Below are 19,080 nucleotides of genomic sequence, written 5' to 3' on the forward strand. Positions count from 1 at the left end.
ACTGCTGCAAGTAAGGACAAATTCCTGACAGTACTGCAGCTACAGCTGTATCAAAGGGCTTTCAGTAGGGAATTGCAATGTATTCACGCTTACTGGGAAAGGCTCATGCCAGCTAGCTCCCACGATGGATGGCCTGATGATAGCGATGTTCAAGTTTCCTTTCTCTTGCTGTATCAGGTATTCTGACAAGGCTTTGGTGTAGGTGTAAGTGTTGGGCCAGTCCCCAAGCAGCTTGGGTGTGATGTCTTGAATGATAGATTCATCCAGCCACCTACAGAAAACAAGGAGAACATCATTATCCACCATGCAGAGAGAGAAAAGACTGAGGCAAAAACCAGTGAGACAGGAGCTCTCCCCTGAAACAAAGGATAAGCAAGTCAAAGTCATTTAAGACAAAGCAAGGAGCAACTGATTTGGGTTTAGAACAGCTCTCTGGAAGAAAGGTTACTTTTGTCTTCAAAGTACAAAATAACCCTCGGTAGCCTCATGCTATGATGTCCAGCTCAACTTCAGGTATCTATACAGTCTCATTCTAAAGCAATCTCTTGTGTGCTTTACACTTCACCGCAATCTGTAACGCAGATATAGCCACGGTCTACAGATTGATGGAGCTTTCCAACCTAGCACTCTCACTAAGTAGTGCTCATCCTTAGCCAACACAGTCCCTATATACTCCCGAGTACATTTCAGGAGATTCCTGGTAACCTTGAGTTACTGAGTTGAGTAGCATTACAAAGGTCTCAAAAGCTAGAACAAGGGACTACTGGTTTTCCACTGGCTTGTTCACCTAGGAAATTAAGACGCTGTCAGTGTTAGTGGCTTTAAGAAAAAAACCCACCAAGTATATATATATTTTTTTAAGGTATTCAAATATCTAATAAATCAGAAGTAGTTACATATATACCATTAAAAAAGTGGCCCTTACCACCATGGTGCTGCAGCAAGGGCCTAAGGCTCAAAGGCTCTTCCCTGGCACACCATCAAGACATCACTGGTCCTGCCAGCGTTTGGGTCTAAAGGACAGGAACTGGCTGTACTTCCAGAGCCCTTGCACACCGCTGCCAATCCCCAACAGGCTTTCAGCAGTCTGGCGTTACACCGCAGAATCAAAGATTAACTCCTCTAATCCAATTTGTAATTAAGTCAATGGACTTATAGTTCAGACTGAATGGGTGTGCTCTTCCCAGGGGCATTGCAAGGATACTGTTTCCTGCAGATCCTTGCTTCACCCCTCCTTATCTCCAAATTCAGAAACAGGTGGAGGTCAAGGGGAGAGGAATAAGGTGGAGACTGTCACACCTGCAGAATTACTTGATCATATCAACTTAAACATGAGAACACCTGATGGCTCAGGTGGCACACAGTTCTTCAGATGGCTGTCATCAGACAGATGGAAATATTACAAGAAAAGTGTTGTATGAGAAAACACTGATTCACTGAAACTGCAAAACAGTTTGCAGGGGAGGGTTGAATTCAGTGAATCTCTAAGTTTTGGAACTAGTTAAAAAGAGTCTGACAGTTTTTAGTGTATAGCAATTGGGTTTTTTAAATAAAAAAGCCTTATGGAAGCACAAATACTTTCCTTTGCAACCCTAGTCCCATGCTTCAGAAACAAGGCAGAAAATATGAAGTTGAACTACAGAGAGGCTATAAGCAGCACACAATATTGACTTAATTTACAAAGCCTGTTTAGGCAGCCACTGAACCCAGCCTCCTCAGGGTCCCACATAAATTGCCATTGTTTGAATCTGTTGATTAATTAATTACCAGCCTACCAAAAGTAGATGTGTATTTCTGCAGAGCCTGGAGGAAGACTAGGTTCATTTGGGAACTCAGATTAAGTTGCATACAAGTCTCTTTTCCCTCCTCCTCCTCCCTCTTTTTTTATTTTTATTAATAGGGGCTTACAGATTAGTGTTTCTTACAAAGCAAAGACAAGTGTAGAAGTACAAGGAGAAGCAATTTCCCCTTGCCCTCATCCTTCCAGACAGGCCTCTGCACTACTTGAAGTGGTCATCACGAGGACCACGCTCCTGCCTGTCTCAAGGGTACCATCCTACCAGGTGATTTGATCTACCAGCATTACCATCACAGGAGCACTGAGCTGACCGTTCAGGAGGCAAACTGTTCCCACTCCTCTGTGACCTACTTTGAAGATTCTGAAATGCTAAATCACAAAGCTACTGCTTTTTCTCACTGCTGCAATTGCCCCATAAAAACAAGAGATGCAAATTAAACAATTAGAACAATTAGTAACCTCCTCTTTCACCACATATACGCACCAAATTGCTCTGGCATAGGAAAACATGACTTTCAAGTGTTAATCACTTCGCATTAATAAGACTCTCTTTCTTGTAAGTGATGATGAATCTACATTTTCTGCAATAATGAAAACAGTTCTGTTTCAGCCTACACTTCGCTGTGCACTGTGTTCCTTACCTCAGTGCACCCTTCAAAGCTGATCTCCCTCAGCTTTAGATTAATGCAAACCTTGCTTGATGTGGCAGATTATGTTTCCTCTATTGGCCTGGCAGCACTTAGAAGCGTGACTTCCAGTTTACACAGATTAGGCCTAAGGCTTTACTTGCAGGTTAAGTATCAAGATACTGGAAAGCAGGAATATAATAGGAGGATAAGAACAGAAAAAGAAACAGCTGGGAGTCCTACTTGGGATTTCAACTGAATAAAGAATCATAAGCATATATCAATTGCATGGCCGAACGCATCATTAAATGGATCTGTTATTGCATCCGGTTGTGTGATCATGCCTCTTAATGTACTTGCAGAAAAGCACTTTAAGACAAGGGTTGTTTATATTTCCTTGTCTCCTTTTTATATTTCCTTGTCTCCTTTTTTTCCTCCCCTGCCTTTTTGAAGGTAACATTCCAATATCTGTTAATCTCCTGTCTCTGAAACCTTCCTTACCCAGATATCTACATATTATTTCTTCCACTTACACGGTAAATAATAAAAGGTGTATCTCTCCCATCTCCTTCCAGCCCTGCTTTGTCTTCTCTCTCCACATAATCCCCTTCACAGTCTCTCAGAGTTTTCTCTCTCCCATTCTGCCTGTATCATGTCATCCCAACACCACAGGGACTTTCCCCGTGCTGCTCTTCCACACACTCTGCCACCCTATGCATCTCTTTCATATATTGCCTTTGATTTGCAGAACGCCTTGCAAACCTATGACCCCGACGACAGTGATTTTCAACAAGGCCCACCTGATTTCAGTGCCTTTGAAGGCAGTGGTTGTCTTTGCTGTGAGCAATTATAACGCTGCCTGCAAACACTGTAAAGAAACAGATGCCATCCTAGCTGAGGGCATGCTGTGACTTCTGTCTCACTAAAAGTACCAGAAGGTTGTGAACTTCTGGAGTATGGGACATAGGAAAAACTGTAAAACAAATTCAAAAATGTAGTAAAAAAACCCCCCCATCTCTAATCCTGTGGCTAAGAAAAAACAACCAAACACATCAAAGAACACATCTGAAAGCCCATCCTCTGTCGCTCAACCTTGCTTTCAAACATCATCCTCTCTGCTGCACAAGCAAACTACGATAAATAAATTCTTAGTGTCTTATATGAAGCAGCTGAAGTAGCAACCTCTGGGGTAGCCAGGCACTTCTGCACGTTTCTGATTAGCATTCAGTCCTTTGCTGGAGTCTTTTTTATCTGAGCCATCAACACTAATTCTTTCCAAAGTTGCAAGTAATGGTAAGTTTTTTGGGGCAATGAAATGTAATATTGATAGCGATGAACTCCAAAGGACGTTGTAAAACTGAGTCACTGGGCAAAAAGGTGGCAGATTAGCTTCACTGTAAGCAAAGGTAAGCTAATGCATTCAGTGAAAAGCAGTCTAAACTGGTCTTAGAGGTTGCTGAACTCAGAACTGGAAGTTGCAGCTCAGCAAGGGCTCTTGGAAGCACAGCTGACAGCTCTATGAAATCTCCAAGTCAATGAGTAGCAGCAGACAAAAAAGTCAATGAAATGTTGGATATCATCACGTACCGAGAACAAGAAAATGGTGTCATTTTGAAGCTATTTAAATAAAACTTTGCATGACCACACCTTGAGTACTGCACGCAGTTCTGTTTGGCCCCTGCGTCTCAGGGAGGGAGCAGAGTTAAAAAAAGGCAGAGAGAAAGGGCAATTAAAATCATCAAGGTGACAGATCAGTTGGCATATGAGGAGACAGTAAAAATTCTGGGACTCTTCAGGCTGCAGAAGAGAAGGCCCAGGGTGAATGCGATATAGATTTACAGAACTGCAGAGGCAGTGAATAGGGCAAATACTGCAGATACTGCAATGCTGCAACTACGGGACACGCAATGAAACCATTAGCATGACAGCTGGAAAGAGGTAAAAGGAAGCTCGTCTTTACGCAGCAGTTAGTTACTAAACTTCTGGAATTTGTTGCCACAGGGGACTGCAGAGGCAGAGTACCAGAAAGTTCAAAAAGGGATTAAACAAATTAATGGATTAAAAAATGGGTCAAAAAATAATAGGATGTAACAGCCCTCATACTACAGTTCTGGTTTCTGGGAGGCTACAAGGGGAACGGCTTGCGTAGTTATCCTAAACAGCATCTCCCAGTGCCACTGTTGAGGGCAAGATATTGGGCCAGGCAGCCCACTGCTCTAATGCACGGGGACATTTCTCGTGTTTTTTTATCATGCTCCACTTGCTGAATAAATGATAAATGATAGATGACTACTAGCTGGAAGTAAACACATCCAAGAATATGGGCTACTGGAAAAACTAAAATAAGAAAACACTGATTTGTACTAAATTTTCTGGAGTAGTGCTTAGCCAAGATTTTTTTTTGGCAAACAATTTTTTGATGTAAAACCTCAGTGGTTCTCCTGCTGGACGTTAATTCTTCTCATCTCCTATTACCCTAAATCAAGGAGAAGAAAGATATTATACCAGCTCTTTGGGTTACTAGTTCACAGGTCAGTTGCTTGTATCACACAAGTGGAATAGCAATAGAAAATAAATGAAAACAAAGTTACAGCTGTGGGAAAATTCTTCTAAGGGGAAGGTGTCCTGGGGCCTTTATCAGCAGATTTTGTTATTCTTTCTAATTATTCTTCATTTCAGTAAATTCAGTTAAACAAGACTTTTTGTTTTTCCCTCGAAGTCCTGGATTCTCACATTGAACTCTTTCTAAAAAGGCCTGTTTCTGACTCATCCCCATATAACCCCAGTTTAATACCACAGGATTGTTGAAATAAGTGGAAACAACATTGGGAAGCTGAAGAGATAAAGAAACGAATATAAGGTATATGAAGAATTTCAGTTCTTACTGAGGTAGCAACAGAGCTGAATCTTACAGAAAGAAGCATCACAGCTCCATTCCTGATAGTAAATGTACTTGTACTTGTGCATAACTTATTCAATGCTGAGTGCTCATGAAATCACACAGTCTTTTTTAAAATGGTACATGGAAAAATATAGAGGTAGCTGAAATCACAGGGTTATTAAGTGAGGTTTATGCTATTTTCTAATACTTTTGTATTTGGAGAAGTATTGTTAGGCTCAACCAAATATTTATAAAGTGTGGCTTCACCAGCTCTTCAGATAAAAAGACTCCAAAACAGAGTCTCTATTTCTTCTCTTTTCAAAAAACGTCAGTAAAGCTAGTTTCAAGAGAAAATCCAGAAAGGACAGACCTACTGAATGGCATTCTGTGGAAAGTACCCCTCGAAACCACCTAGAATGAAAGCTCCCTCTTTCCTTGGTCTCGCTGTTATTATGGCCAGCATTTCTTGCTGGCATGGTGCACATAGACAAGGCCATACAGCAATAACAGCAACTATGACCAGAAATCCCACAGGACAGGTTATACAAACAATTCAGAGGTCTTCTGCAGAATGAAGCAAAACCAACGTTGGAAGAGGCGATGCAGTTCCTACTTACTCTACTAAATCGAAGAGCTTCTTGGGTTCAGCTGGGGGTGGGTAGATGACTTCGTCTATGCATTTCCGGACACAGTTTGCATAGGCGGTGGAGATGTGGATGAAGGCCTCGAGGTTCTGCATCTGCCGGGCCAGCTCTAGGAGCCGCTGCGTGCCCATTGCATTCAGTTGCAGGGCATGTCTAAAGAGGGCAGGGGAAAGAAATAAAATGCATTTCACTGGAAAAAATATATCAAAGCTGAGCATTATCCAAACCCCAAATAATGAAAATGCAAGTAAGGGAAGAGAAAGGGTCACAGCAGAGCGGAAGGCTTCAATGAAATGCAAGGGCTAAATCAGCTTTCAAAGCAACGCCGTTGGATTCGCTGTTTTGGCCACAGAATCCCTCTCAAATATTTTTACTCAATTCAAAGGATCAGAGGTAACATTTCCCTAACATCTCTACATCTGACATATTTGCCACCCCTTCCTGGAACAAATATTTCCAACACACGTGACCACTGAGGCATTATGGTTCCTATGGTACCCATTCAACTTTCTCCTTAAGGGACCATTGCTAAACCAGATGAACACATGGTTTCAGTAAGCAGCAATGGGTCCTTGGGCCCAGAAAAACAGATTCATACTGAAAGAAGACACAATTACAGATAACAGCTTAAATTCTCAAGGAATGGAGAAGAGAATTGATAAGCATAAGAGAAAAAGAGTCCTGGTTATCAAGGTTGACCTTGAAGCAGCCAGCATAGCTAGAAGTTGTCCTAGAGACTATCTGCAATGGATCTCAGTGAACAGACGTTCAACTTTGTTACATGCTCTGTACTGGAAGAAAGACACTTGCCTGCACAGAAGGGAAAAGGCTAAGGAATATGCAATCTGTTCAGCCCGGGAGTTGAAGCTTTCAACAACATGTACACGATTATGAATAATGCTATTAAGTACAGTGTACACTAAAGAAATTAATTACGCTACCGTTGAAGAGAAATTGTAAATAGTCCAGATGAATGAAGACAGAACCTAAGAGTATGATTAATGTTTGGATCACAATATCTAAAGCCAGAGATACTTTTTTTTTTTTTAGCATGCTGCTATTAAAGAATAGCATTTTCTATAGATTTCTATTTCCTCCTGCCCTTCTAGCAGGATGAATACGTCTACTTTATCCACCCTTCATATGAAACTTACTCTTCTGTGTACATTTCTATTCGATTGTACCCATTTTGAGAGTGGGTAAAGAGAATTGCGCTCGGAATACGGGCCCAGCACGGATTTCTGCTGAGACGTTCAGAGTTCCTTTAGCCTTCTAGGGGAATATCATCTAACCGTGGTGATTTGTTACTCTTTATTTTTTCTATTTATATTAAAATTGCATCTACTAGTATTTCAATATAACACAGTTTCTCAGATTTCTGCCCTCAAGAGTTCCATCTGGAGAATTCCCTAAATGTACTGCTTGTTGATGCCAGTAAGTCATTTAGTTTCTCCATTGCTGCTTTTCTAGTATCTTGATAGCACTGCTTTTGCACCTCCCTTACCTATCGGCTCTACATATTCTGTGGTAGGATTTGGACTTCTGCTGTGTTTAAAAAATATTTTTTTTTTGTGTGTCATTAGCAAGTTGCTGCTCAAAATTCTGACTTGAGCAGCAATATTGTGCTTTCACATTTAACTTGCTAGAACTTTAGGATTAATTTGATTTTAACAACTTCTCGTATTTTGCCGTTTAATCATGCTGGATTTTCCTTGTTCTGTTAGAGAGATTTTAACAGATCACATGCAATCAGCCTTTAAATGGTTTCTATACTGCCTGCAAGCAGATGACCATTTTAACTTTTTCTTTTAACTTCTTTCTAGCTATCCTCCTCATTAAAAACGTAGTTTCCCTTTGATGTTACATGCCACTGCAATGTATTTTTATAGCATGTTCATTTGTGTAATGATTTAAGAACATTTATGGCTATTAATGCAGTGCAGTGCTTTGCTACTTATATCTTGAGCCAGGTTCTATATATGGCTCAAGATTAAATCAAGAGCTGCTTCCTTTCTGACGGGTTCTCTAATCAGTTGTTGCAAAAAGCAATTATTTATGGTGGACACAGTGGATATCTATTTAGCCTACATACGAGCAAATGAAGACCAACATTAAAAATTGCATTTTCTACTCTCACAGATTTAGTGTTTCTCAAAAAACTGTAAAGATCTGGCAATCCAGATCATCCACCTCGGTTTGTTGACCTTTACAATTTGCAGAGAAGCACTTACACATCCAGTCTTGGTTTAGTGGCTTATTTCTGCTCTTCTTTCTTAATGGAAAGCCTGCCTGGACAGGCACTCCCAAGGGAGCTCCTTCAGAAATTAAGCATTTATTTTAAACAGTTAATTACACCGAGTCTTGGGTATTTTAAAGCTTGTGATAGGCTATTTCCTTCAACAGTATCTCGTTTCCCTCTTCAGTTACTCACTGACAAAGAAAGGCCATTAACACTAGCTTTAGAGACAGACACAACATAGTTTCACTTCAAGCTGTCTCCAGCTAGTTCTGCCAAAACATCTCCCTCTTGACCTAAAACGCGCTTTTCCCTATCCCAATTTTAGGTCATACTTCACTCCCTTACTGTATCACAACCCAAGCTTGCAGTACTTCCTTCTGTTCCCATGGAAATCTGCCAAGATACTTCACTTTTGATGCACATATGCACATGACATTTTCAAAGCATTTACATTGCACATTCAGCGCAGAACCACATGTAGCATGAAAACGTGAATGGAGAATTATTACCACAGCTATACAAGAGATGCACTGAATGGTGTCCTATGGGCTATCGTGCATTCTGAATCATGCTTAGCAAATACAGAAAGCAGGACGTACTTCAGGGGTTCATCAAAGCGAACCGTTGCTGCACAGTGGAAGACAACATTGACCCGGGTCAGAAGCTCCTCCTCATCTTCAGCACTGATGGCCAGCTTGGGCTGAGTGAGTTCAGCATTAATAGGCTTAATCTTCTCGTGGAAATTAGGGCAATCTTCTCGGACCCTGTCAAAGACCTTGAAGCACAAACAGAGAGAGATCAGGTACAGAATTAGGCTACTGAGATCACTTTGATTCGTAGCCAGTTGGATTACATCAATCAATGAAACTGGCACAAAAGAGAACGCCTGGTTCTTTCAGAGGGAGGTGATAAAATAGTTAATTCACTTGTTCCCTCCCATGGGAAAATCTCACAGGGGAAACAGAACAAAAATATAGCAGGTAAGGCATTGCCCTGAAGAGATGAATGAATCTTCTCGGCACCACTCGTTTCCTGGGACAGCCACTGAAATTCCTGTATCTTCACATCTCCTGCAACCACTTGCTATTTGACCTCAAAGCCTGCCTGTAGGACCATAACAGGAGCTAAAAAGGAGGGCAGGGTATGGAGTGGGAAAGCCTGTGAAGCATTAGACTCAAGCAATTTTCTTGATGGTTCTACAAAGGACTTGAGGAGGGGAGCAGGGCACATTCTGGCTCCTCCTCTTCCTTTGCTGCTCCTTGCCGACTGTCACTCTTTGTTCATGTCAGATGAGTCCTGCAGGGAGCTGCCTTTGGGATGGAACGATGGCGAACCTCAATAACCCATACTGCTAAGGCTGCTGACTGCCACCAGCAATTTTGCATGACTGGGCAAGTGTGCAGCTAGTTGGCCTCTCAAGCTGTCTTCCAGCCCTTTTTTTCCTACGTCTATGATCCATAGCTCTTTCCAATACGAGTTTTCTGCCCAGTCTTCTGCAGAATGACAAGACTGTGCATCTGTCCACTAAAAAAATCCCTACATTTCCATATACATTCTGTCTGATGACTTGTCCAAAACCAGCATTTGGCACCCTGCTTTGCCTAAGATCCAAGATAGCAGGTACCCTGAACAGCAAGACAACTGTGCATAATCCTTCTGAAAGGAAAAGGAAATCAATACTGTCATCACCTGAAAAGTGTCTGTGTAAAAACAGCAGTTCCTCAGTTCCCATTTTTACTCTGTGGGTAGCTCAGAGTCACTGATAACAGTATAGCAGGTCTGGGTACAGTTCTGCTTGTGCCATGAAAGCAGACAGCTACTGTAGGCTCCACCTGGAGACCTTTCATTGGGTAAATCTCACAGGCAAAGAAGATGAAGTCTGAATTTCAAAATGCTATGTGAGTTTGCTGGAGTAAGATTTGAAAAAATCATCTTGAGTTTTCGAAGTGTCTGTTCTAAAGGTTTTGTATTGCTGGCCAGCATTATTGTATTTGAGCAACTTCAACTGAAATAATAGTCACAGTGAAGTCCAAAAAGCTCCTCCCTTTTGGGGGCAGAGTGACAACAAGAAGGGTAGAAAGAATAAATAGAACAGAGAGGCTGTGGGATCTGAAGAGGTATCATCTAGATTTCAAAGGATAACCATACTTCAAAGGTAACTAGCCTACTGACGGGAATGACGAAGTACTGGGACAGATTGCGGGTGGAAGCTGTGTGCCACAGCCTTTGGATGCATTTAAGAACTGTCTAGATAAGCAGTGCCAGGAGAGGCAGGGAATAGCTGATCCCGCCTTGGGGCAGGAGGATGGGCCAGCTGGCTTCTCAGTAGCTTTGTGGTTTTTGGTTGTTTCCTCTACTCTGTAGCTTACTCAACGGTAACACAAAGTTTGTAAAGCTCCTTACTATCACGGTCTCTTGTTTACCTAGAGGTTGTTCTGTCTTTGACTTGCCCAGTGCTTATGTAAGAGCATGAATTGTGTGACATAAATTAAACATACTAAAAAAAAAAGACGTATGAAAGATCAAATTGGTACTAATAGCAATAGTTTCTTGTTTGACTAAGGGATTACCATCTTTCTGCTTATCTGACAACCAAATCTAGATAAACCTTGATGTTCTTAGGGATAAAGAAGTGATTAGAAAATCATCAGCCTTCCCCACTATGCAGCACACTGTGTACTTGACTTCATATATTTTTCTTTAACACACAGCTGCACATCCTTCCTTCATAAATCTAAAATTTGAGCAAGTTAACAAAAGTTAGGACATGAAAACGTCATTTACTTTCTCTCAGTTGCACCCAACTACATGCGTATTTCAGCAATGTACTCTAGGCCGGACAATACATATCTAGGCAGAGAAAGCTAATCATGGACAAAGATGTTGGTGAGAGCCAGCTGGACTGTAGGAACTCAATTCCCAATGACTTATGTTCACAACTGGGTACTAGCAGCATTAATGTCTGTAAAAAGCTTGCCTTCTAACAAGAGGATGCTAGAGTGGCTGTCCAAATATGCATCATCTCATGAGAGACTGCACACAACCAAACCCTGATGAGACACAAAATGGAAAGATTTTTCAGAGAACCCATGTAAGACCAAAGCTATCTCTTAAAGAGTTCTAGGAACAAATCTGCATTTGTTTGTTCTATTGCAAAGAGAGTGTAAAACTCCACCCAGTGAGTTATTTTGTACTTGTTTTACTTTGGCATAAATAATGCAAAGGCAAAGAAAGAATGAATCAGCCCTTTCTCCATTTCAGTCACGGTATATAAAAAGAAGAGTAGTATTTCCGCAGTGCCAGCCTTGCTTGAATTTGGACAATTATATTCTGCCTACATGCCATCTCCTCCTGACATTCCCACTGCAGATAATATTCCTTTCGGTATTTCTATGCCTACTGCTAGGTATTGTCAAATACCACATGCTACTCAACAGCTGTAGTTTTTCACCCCCTCCAATGATTCACTGCATTTCTCCGAAGGATGAAGGCAATTTCTAAATGCAAGCTCACAAATCGGCATACTGCTTAGGAAACCTTCTGGATCACAAGAACATTCAGTTCATCGTCACCATTAAATCAGATAACAGGAGCAGCTGTTTAATCAAAGTCTGCTGCCTCTTTTATGGCATCTGAAGATTTCAGACTTGTCAGTGCCTTACAGGAAAATGTAAGAAGATTTAAAGACAAAACAAATGCAGCTTATTCTATACTGTTTCCTAGAGCTCAAGGAGTGTTTAACATAAACATGATGCTTAGTCTGCAGGTAGACAATAATTGCATCTCTAAATTCTGATTAACTCACCCAGAGCATATATAATAAATCCCCAATAACTGCCTGAGGCCTAAGGATTGTTCTATCTTTTCTTTTTAGAAGCCATCTGCCAATACAAAATATATTCAATGGATAGAAGTGGGCTGGCGTGCTGTACGGTTGGAACTGCATGAAAACACTGGCCAAGTCAGCAATACTCCAGAAGCGATACACAGAATTGCCACAGAATTATAGTGAAGAGAAAGGAAAGATGTTTGATTTCAAGTTGTCTAATATTAACTAAACTGCGGGAAATCAGTATCCTGCTTTCAGTGTCTTTTTGAGCATCCTAATGCATTCCAGGGGGAACACTGCTGCCTTGACCAAAAAAGAATAAATGAACCTAATAGCTGCTATTCTCATTTTAATCCTCAAAATAGGATGCAAGTTCTCCATAGGCTGTGCTGTCCCTCAACAGAGGTGAGAATTTCACTCTGAAATTTGCTGAATTTTTCTTATGTTATAATCAGGCGATTCCCATTTATTATAATAATCTAATCTCTGTGATTTCAATTTACATTGTCAAGCACTTATTATGAAAACAGGACATCTAGAATTTCTCCCAGTGTTATATTTGAGTGTGTTTGATGGGCATCTCTTTCCTTATTCCTGCCCACTTAAGCTTTGATCTCCCTTCCCGAAGGACATCTGTAACTCACTGTTCTCTGCTCTTGCCTTAAAGCATGTAATTGTTCAGAGAGATTTCTGCCCATCAATTTTTCAATCAGAAATTTTTCCATACCACAAAGATACAAAAACCTCAAAGAAAGGGCAAATTGCACATCTATGGAACAGTGCAGCTGAAAAATAAAGGCAACACTGAACAATGTAAAATGCCAAAGGCTTTGCTTCTTTCTCAGGAGACATTTTCAGTGAAGCAAATACAAAATAACGAAAAGTAGAGTGCCTAAGCCATGGTCTACTTTAAAAAGGAACTTGCATGAGTTTGGTCTTATAACTGCCTTTCAGAGAAGCCTGGGTAGTCCTTCCTTTTTTAGACCTATCAGTCCTCAGCCCTAAAAAAACAACTTACTGTAGCAGGCAGCATGCAGGATGGCACTTCACTGAGAAACACAAGTAGGAGAGGAAAGAGTTCTCCTGTTCGCTTGGTAACGTTATTTATTTCTTGTGCTCTCCCCTGATATGAAGGATTCATCTGCTGAAGCGCTGAATAAACATGTCCCACCAATGCAAGCCATGGTGAAGGTGGGCTACTGCTCTTCATCACGATACCAGTGGCGTCTGTAACTCGCTGTGGCTCCTTTCTGCAACAGACTGCCTCTTCAGCGATAGCACACACGGCTCTCCCTCTGCTACATCAGGGCCGAACACCTTGGTGACTGACCCAGAAAGCATCAAGTTTTTACGTTTGACCTAGAAAGGTAACCTTTTTTCCTCCTGTGGTACAAAACCAATGATCAGTCCAAATCACGCAATTTTAACCAGATGTTGCCAGCTTTTTCTTTTTTTTTGGTAAGACCAATAAAAAATGGTCTTCTCTGGTGCACAGTAGGGCCAGGTGTGTTTAATACGCACTGGGATATTAGGCTTCTCTAGGAGGATTAGCAAAAGATGGTAACTTACGTTATAGTATGCAGATTTCAAGGCATTACTGTACGAGAACATTTAAAATGGAGAAAAATCAGAGAATTCCCACAAAATGAATCTCATATATGAGGAACTACTGAGAAGATTAAGGTTGAGAGAGTTCAATTAAAAAAAAAAAAAAAGGCAAAAAGCTTCCGTCCTTTCAGATAAAGAAATGGAAGGGATTGATTAGCATAATTCAGGAGAATATAAGCATGAATTGCTTCGGTAAAGGAAATATAATTTATTCTAAGCAAGACATAAGCCAAGGGGTAAAACATTGCGGCAACAATTCCTTTAAAGAACAAGGTGTCCCATTGGGTGTGTGGAATAATTTTAAAAAGTCTCTTCTGAACAGAGTGCTGGTGTATAAATGCTAGGGAACAGCCTATATATAGATACACAGAGTAACACCCTGGTGCATATAACCCTCTGTGATTTCAATGGCAGTATCACAAATGGACATCAGTGACCACTACAAATCCAAATTACTGCAGGTACTAAAGTAATGAAAATAACTCTTTAAAAACACCTGATCTCTGCAGTTTTATTCTGATGAAAGGTGTTATCCCAGTTGTGTTTGCCACTGATAAAATCCTCCAATACAGCCCTAAAGGAAGGTACATAACTACTTTTAGAATTGCCATTGTAGCAAATTTGAGAAATAATTGGGCAGCTTCTTGACATAAAGTAATTAGCCTGCAATTAATTTTTATCCTGGTACATTTCCAGCAATAAGCATCAGGATTGCTCAGTCAAGAAATGTGTGAAAATGCAGCTCGGGAAGCATTCATCAGGCTAGAGCCTTTTTTTCCCCCTTCTGCGCGCTCTGCCTCATTTCCTCTTCAGAAAGTTGCTTTTAAGTATGGTTCTTCTCAAGGCAAACAAAGCATAATTCATTTAATCAGTTAGAAAGCATGCAGCAGAGTGTTCCTCATTATGGGAAAACAAATGGCTTATGCTTCAATCTAGAGCTATTACTTTCCCCTGAGTAGAGCTAATGTAGTGGAAATACAGTACCCATGACCAACATCTACTAAACAAAGCAGCTGATTATTTAAAGATAGACTACAGAAACAAAGAGATGACAGACAGTAAATTTCAATATAGGTCAGCTAAGGCTAATATGTATAGCCAGCTACTTAGGATGTGGTTTTAAACAGCCAATTTCCTTGAAAATTGGCTGCTGACAAAGCCAGCTGTTTTCTAGCAAGAACACTCGGGTTACGTGTCAGTTAATCTGCAAGAGTAAAGAAGCTCTTTCAGAGACAGGCGTTGTAGACAAGAGCATTAGGCACTTGACAGACATGGAAAAGCTTTCTGTGGTCTCTAGTACCATCTCATAGGTGGGCGGACAAGTCACAGACAGAATATGGAGTTTTCCTACATTCATCACAGACGTTTCTTGTGCCCCTGTGTGGTACTTAGACAGATAGCACTACCAGCATTTGATGGTATGCTTGACATTTAAGATAGAGGAAAAAGTTAAGTGCAGGGAAGGAGGATGGTAACACTTGGAGCTTTTCCTACAGGAACCATTTAACATGTTTTTTCCCCTGCATTTTCCAGAACTGTTTTCATTCTCATCCCTTCTCCATAGCTATGTCCCAATGTGGGCATAGGTGCAAGGGGAGTCAGTTGCCAAAGGATGGCAGGAGCACTAGGCTACGACCAGAGTCCCGTCCATCTCCCCTTCCTCAATTCCTTCCATGCAGAATTCACTACCGATTTCTTAAAGAATCACTGTATGTACTTGGAAATGTTAATAAGTACAGAGTTATCCAGACACAGGATCTGAATCTGCTTTTCCATACCCATTGCATTAATTAGAGATCTTTGAAGTTTCACTGCCAGATTTGCTTGGGCACCAGGGAACTTCAGGAGTGTTTGCTGAGTCCCCAAGGCTAACCAGCCAGCAGTAAAGGCTGTGTCAAACATAGATGCCTACTTCTTGGAGACATTTAAAGAAATGATCAAAAATTACTTTCCCATTTGAAAGTTCCTAACAAAAATCAGGTTGATTTTTAGGAGTCTATGGGGATTGGCATAGCAACTAGACAGTGTGCTCTCTAATGCATTCTCACTTACAATTACATTAAAACATGTTATTTATCACCAGTGCAGAACTCTGAGGTTCCTTCCCTCTGAAAATATAAGCTTCATGTGTATGGTCATGCAGATGGTGTGGAGTGGGGTTTTGGGGAAGTGAGGGGACCCCATGTAGATAGCAGCTGCAAAGCGTGCTTTCAGATATGACCCCCTTTCACATGGAGCCTGTCCTGGTTTCAGCTGAGATGATAAGAGTTAATTTTCGTCTTGGTAGCCGGTATGGGGCTGTGTTTTGGGTTTAGGATGAGAACAATGTCGATGATACACTGATGCTTTGGTTCTTGCTAAGTAGTGCTAAGCTGTCTCTAAAGAGGTGCTAAGTGGCGCTCACACTGGTCAAGGACTTTTCAGCTTCCCATGCTCTGCGGGGTGCACAAGAAGCTGGGAGGGAGCACAGCCAGGACAGCTGACCCAGACTGGCCAAAGGGCTACTCCATATCGTATGGCATCATGCTCAGTATATAAGGCTGGGGGAAGAAGAAGGAAAGGGGGGGAAGTTCGGAGTGATGGCGTTTGTCTTCCCAAGTAACTGTTACGCGTGATGGAGCCCTGCTTTCCTGGGGATGGCTGAACACCTGCCTGCCGATGGGAAGTAGTGAATTAATTCCTTGTTTTGCTTTGTTTGCGTGCACGGTTTTTGCTTTGCCTATTTAACTGTTCTATTTTATTTTACTTCAATTATTAAACCGTTCTTATCTCAACGCACGAGTTTTCTCCCTTTTACCCTTCTGATTCTCTCCCCCATCCCACTGGGGGGGAGTGAGCGAGCGGCTGCGTGGTGCCTAGTTGCTGGCTGGGGTTAAACCACGACAAGCCTTAGTAGGGAGAGACGGTCCAGACAGAGCTACCCGCAACTACACATCTGGCTGACCAGGTATGCCTGGCTCATTAGATCACACAGAAGGAAAGAAGACACAGTGCAGCCCTGCAAATGAGTGAGATGCAGTCCTGGCTGCAGAAGAGTCACTCTCAGTTGAGAAGCTTCACAGGACGGAATGATGTGAAAAATGAGGTGGCCATCACAGACAAAATACAGCAGGATGGCATCCTCGGACAGCTGCACAACGGCTGACCCAGCACAACACCATCGGCATCACCTCTGTGTAGTAGTCCTTGTTTATACAAACGATCATACCCTCTGATGGCTGGAACTGGTTGAGCCCCATAGAAGTGTTAGGGTCTGCCTGGCGGTGCCTCTGCTTGTTAGACCGCACAGTTAACTCACAATGTCACTTTTTAGTGAAAAAAGAGCTCTGCCGAAAAGTCACTGAGGGATGCCCACGACTAGAGACATTCAGGCAACCTTATCTCAGCCAGACCCTGAGGGTACTTCTCCTTCTGCTACAATGCTGTTTCCAAAGAGGATAACCAGGCACATTGGCTGTCACACAGATACAGCTGAGGCAACCGGCACATAACCTGTATAATACATAGAGACGGTACGCAATTCAAAATTTTGGTTCAAGGACAACTCCGTGGATGCATCTGGGCCCTACAACTCCTGTAAGTACATCTGGGAAAGTCTTGAGATACTCCGCTCTGAACTTGGGCCCCACCAAAGAGCTCTTCCAAAGGAATAACTGCAGCAGTTGTGGCAACCTCGGGTGGATGTCCTGCAATTCCATACTCACTTATTTAAGATCCCTGACCTCTTCCTGAGGCATAAAGGAGAGAATGCCATCATGAAGAGGATCACAGGTAATGTGGGCCTTGATTAAATTCACCTTGATTAAAAGTGTAAGGGAGACAAAAATCCCCCCCAAAATCACATGCAACAGAAGTTCAACAAATCAAGACAAATGCATCAAATATTTAAAGCTACTCAAATAGAAAAAAAAATATTTTTTAAACATTGTAGTGAGATGGCACTCAAGTGTAGAGAGCTGGACATCTGAGAAATGAGTACAATCCAAGAGTAAGTCACTCTTCTAGCATGAACCACGCTAGAAGAATCTGAGATGTGAGGAGCAGGCAGTCAGCAAATGGTGAGAGCCTTGTGCTGACCTTCCACTACCCAAGAGAGCCAATTAATTCTGTGGAAACGTCTATACCTGGAAATTAAACTGTGCCAGGTTATGCCCTGGGCACAGACACTCAATCATCTATATTGCTCCACTGTTAGAAGGGTCTTAGCACAATTTTGGCCTGAAACAACTACCAGAAAGATGAACAAGTCCCTGGTCACAAGTGAGGAGTTAGCATGGGACAGGGGCTTTTCCCAACAGATATCCCACATGTGGCCATGATGTTTTGGAAGGTAAGAAAGTCATGCCAGCTGGTCTCGGTGCCTGAAATTCATCCCAAGAACATTCAATTTATGGATGTTGTCAAACAGTACAATCACTTAGACATGGAAGTTTTGCATTTACCTAGGACAATTTCTCATTTCATCATTTTTCTTTTGTATTCATGTCCAATACAAATATTTCAGCCTTCTTATGCCATTCCACATACAGTTTTGTTATGTTCATCATGACAATGTAATTTTTTGTTTGGTGCTTAAAAGAAAAGCACTACACCCAGGTACCTCAGCCTGTCAAATATCTGCTTCCTTTGCCTGCTGTCACTTAACTATAATCATATTCTCATAGTAAGGCTACATGCAGCACACACAGTAAGTAAACAGACTGGAAAATTACTGGGAGATGATCAGAAGGTAATACAATTTATGACACTAATAGGAAGAGCAGGGACACTACAAGAAGTGAAAGCACTTGTGAAAAAGAGACCAAGTTCAGTGAAGAAGAAAACAGTTGAGATTCTAAGAAAACATCTAAGAAAGGATGACTTAACCATTCTAAACCGATTTTCTGTAGTGTCACTATTCCAAGCCAGCAAGGAAGTAGAGAGTTACAAGTAATCCTTCATTTCCATCCAAGAAGCCTACAGCTTAGGGAATTTAAAACTTTAAGAAGACAGAACCATCTGTCCAAATAGTGTCCAGCTACTTACAAGGCAGTGTAGCTCTGCAAGTACCGCTCTTACAGGAGACCAGCTGTAACTAATGCCTCTGATTATGGCCAGTTCTCAGAAGACTCCATGGAAACCCTCCAGAAATGGTTGCAGAAGCCCACATGTGAGCCTGACATCTGGATTCACAGCTCAGACTTTCTCTCTGAATCCAACCTCTTTACATGTTATATAAAATATGGACCATTTTCTGTATTCAAGAGCTCTTTTGACAGTGCTTGGATCAATTGGTTCTGCCCATAATAAATATTCTTAAAATTCACCTCTTCCTGGCATGGGTATAAAAAAAAATATAAGCAGTCCCACTGAACTGTGTCAAATTATCCTGATGTAAGGAAAAGGCAAATTTGGCCCATGAAGTCCATACCAGCCTTTTAGCATGTGTACTCCCTTTTCCACTAGCTTGGGTCTC

General features: G+C 41.6%; 1 protein-coding gene across 1 annotated transcript in view; it reads right to left on the reverse strand.

The window, feature by feature from the left end:
- The window catches only part of FAR2 (fatty acyl-CoA reductase 2), a gene marked incomplete at its 5' end in the record, with an annotated part of 82,604 nt that overhangs the window by 24,882 nt on the left and 38,642 nt on the right, over nt 1-19,080 (reverse strand). The window contains 3 exons of the mRNA XM_082308808.1: nt 94-271; nt 5,923-6,102; nt 8,788-8,963. Coding sequence (XP_082164934.1) covers nt 94-271; nt 5,923-6,102; nt 8,788-8,963 — 534 coding nt within the window. The remainder of the gene's footprint in view (nt 1-93; nt 272-5,922; nt 6,103-8,787; nt 8,964-19,080) is intronic.

The sequence above is a fragment of the Platalea leucorodia genome, assembly GCF_965183815.1.
Source record: "Platalea leucorodia genome assembly, chromosome: 4".
NCBI classification, from domain to species: Eukaryota; Metazoa; Chordata; class Aves; order Pelecaniformes; family Threskiornithidae; genus Platalea; species Platalea leucorodia.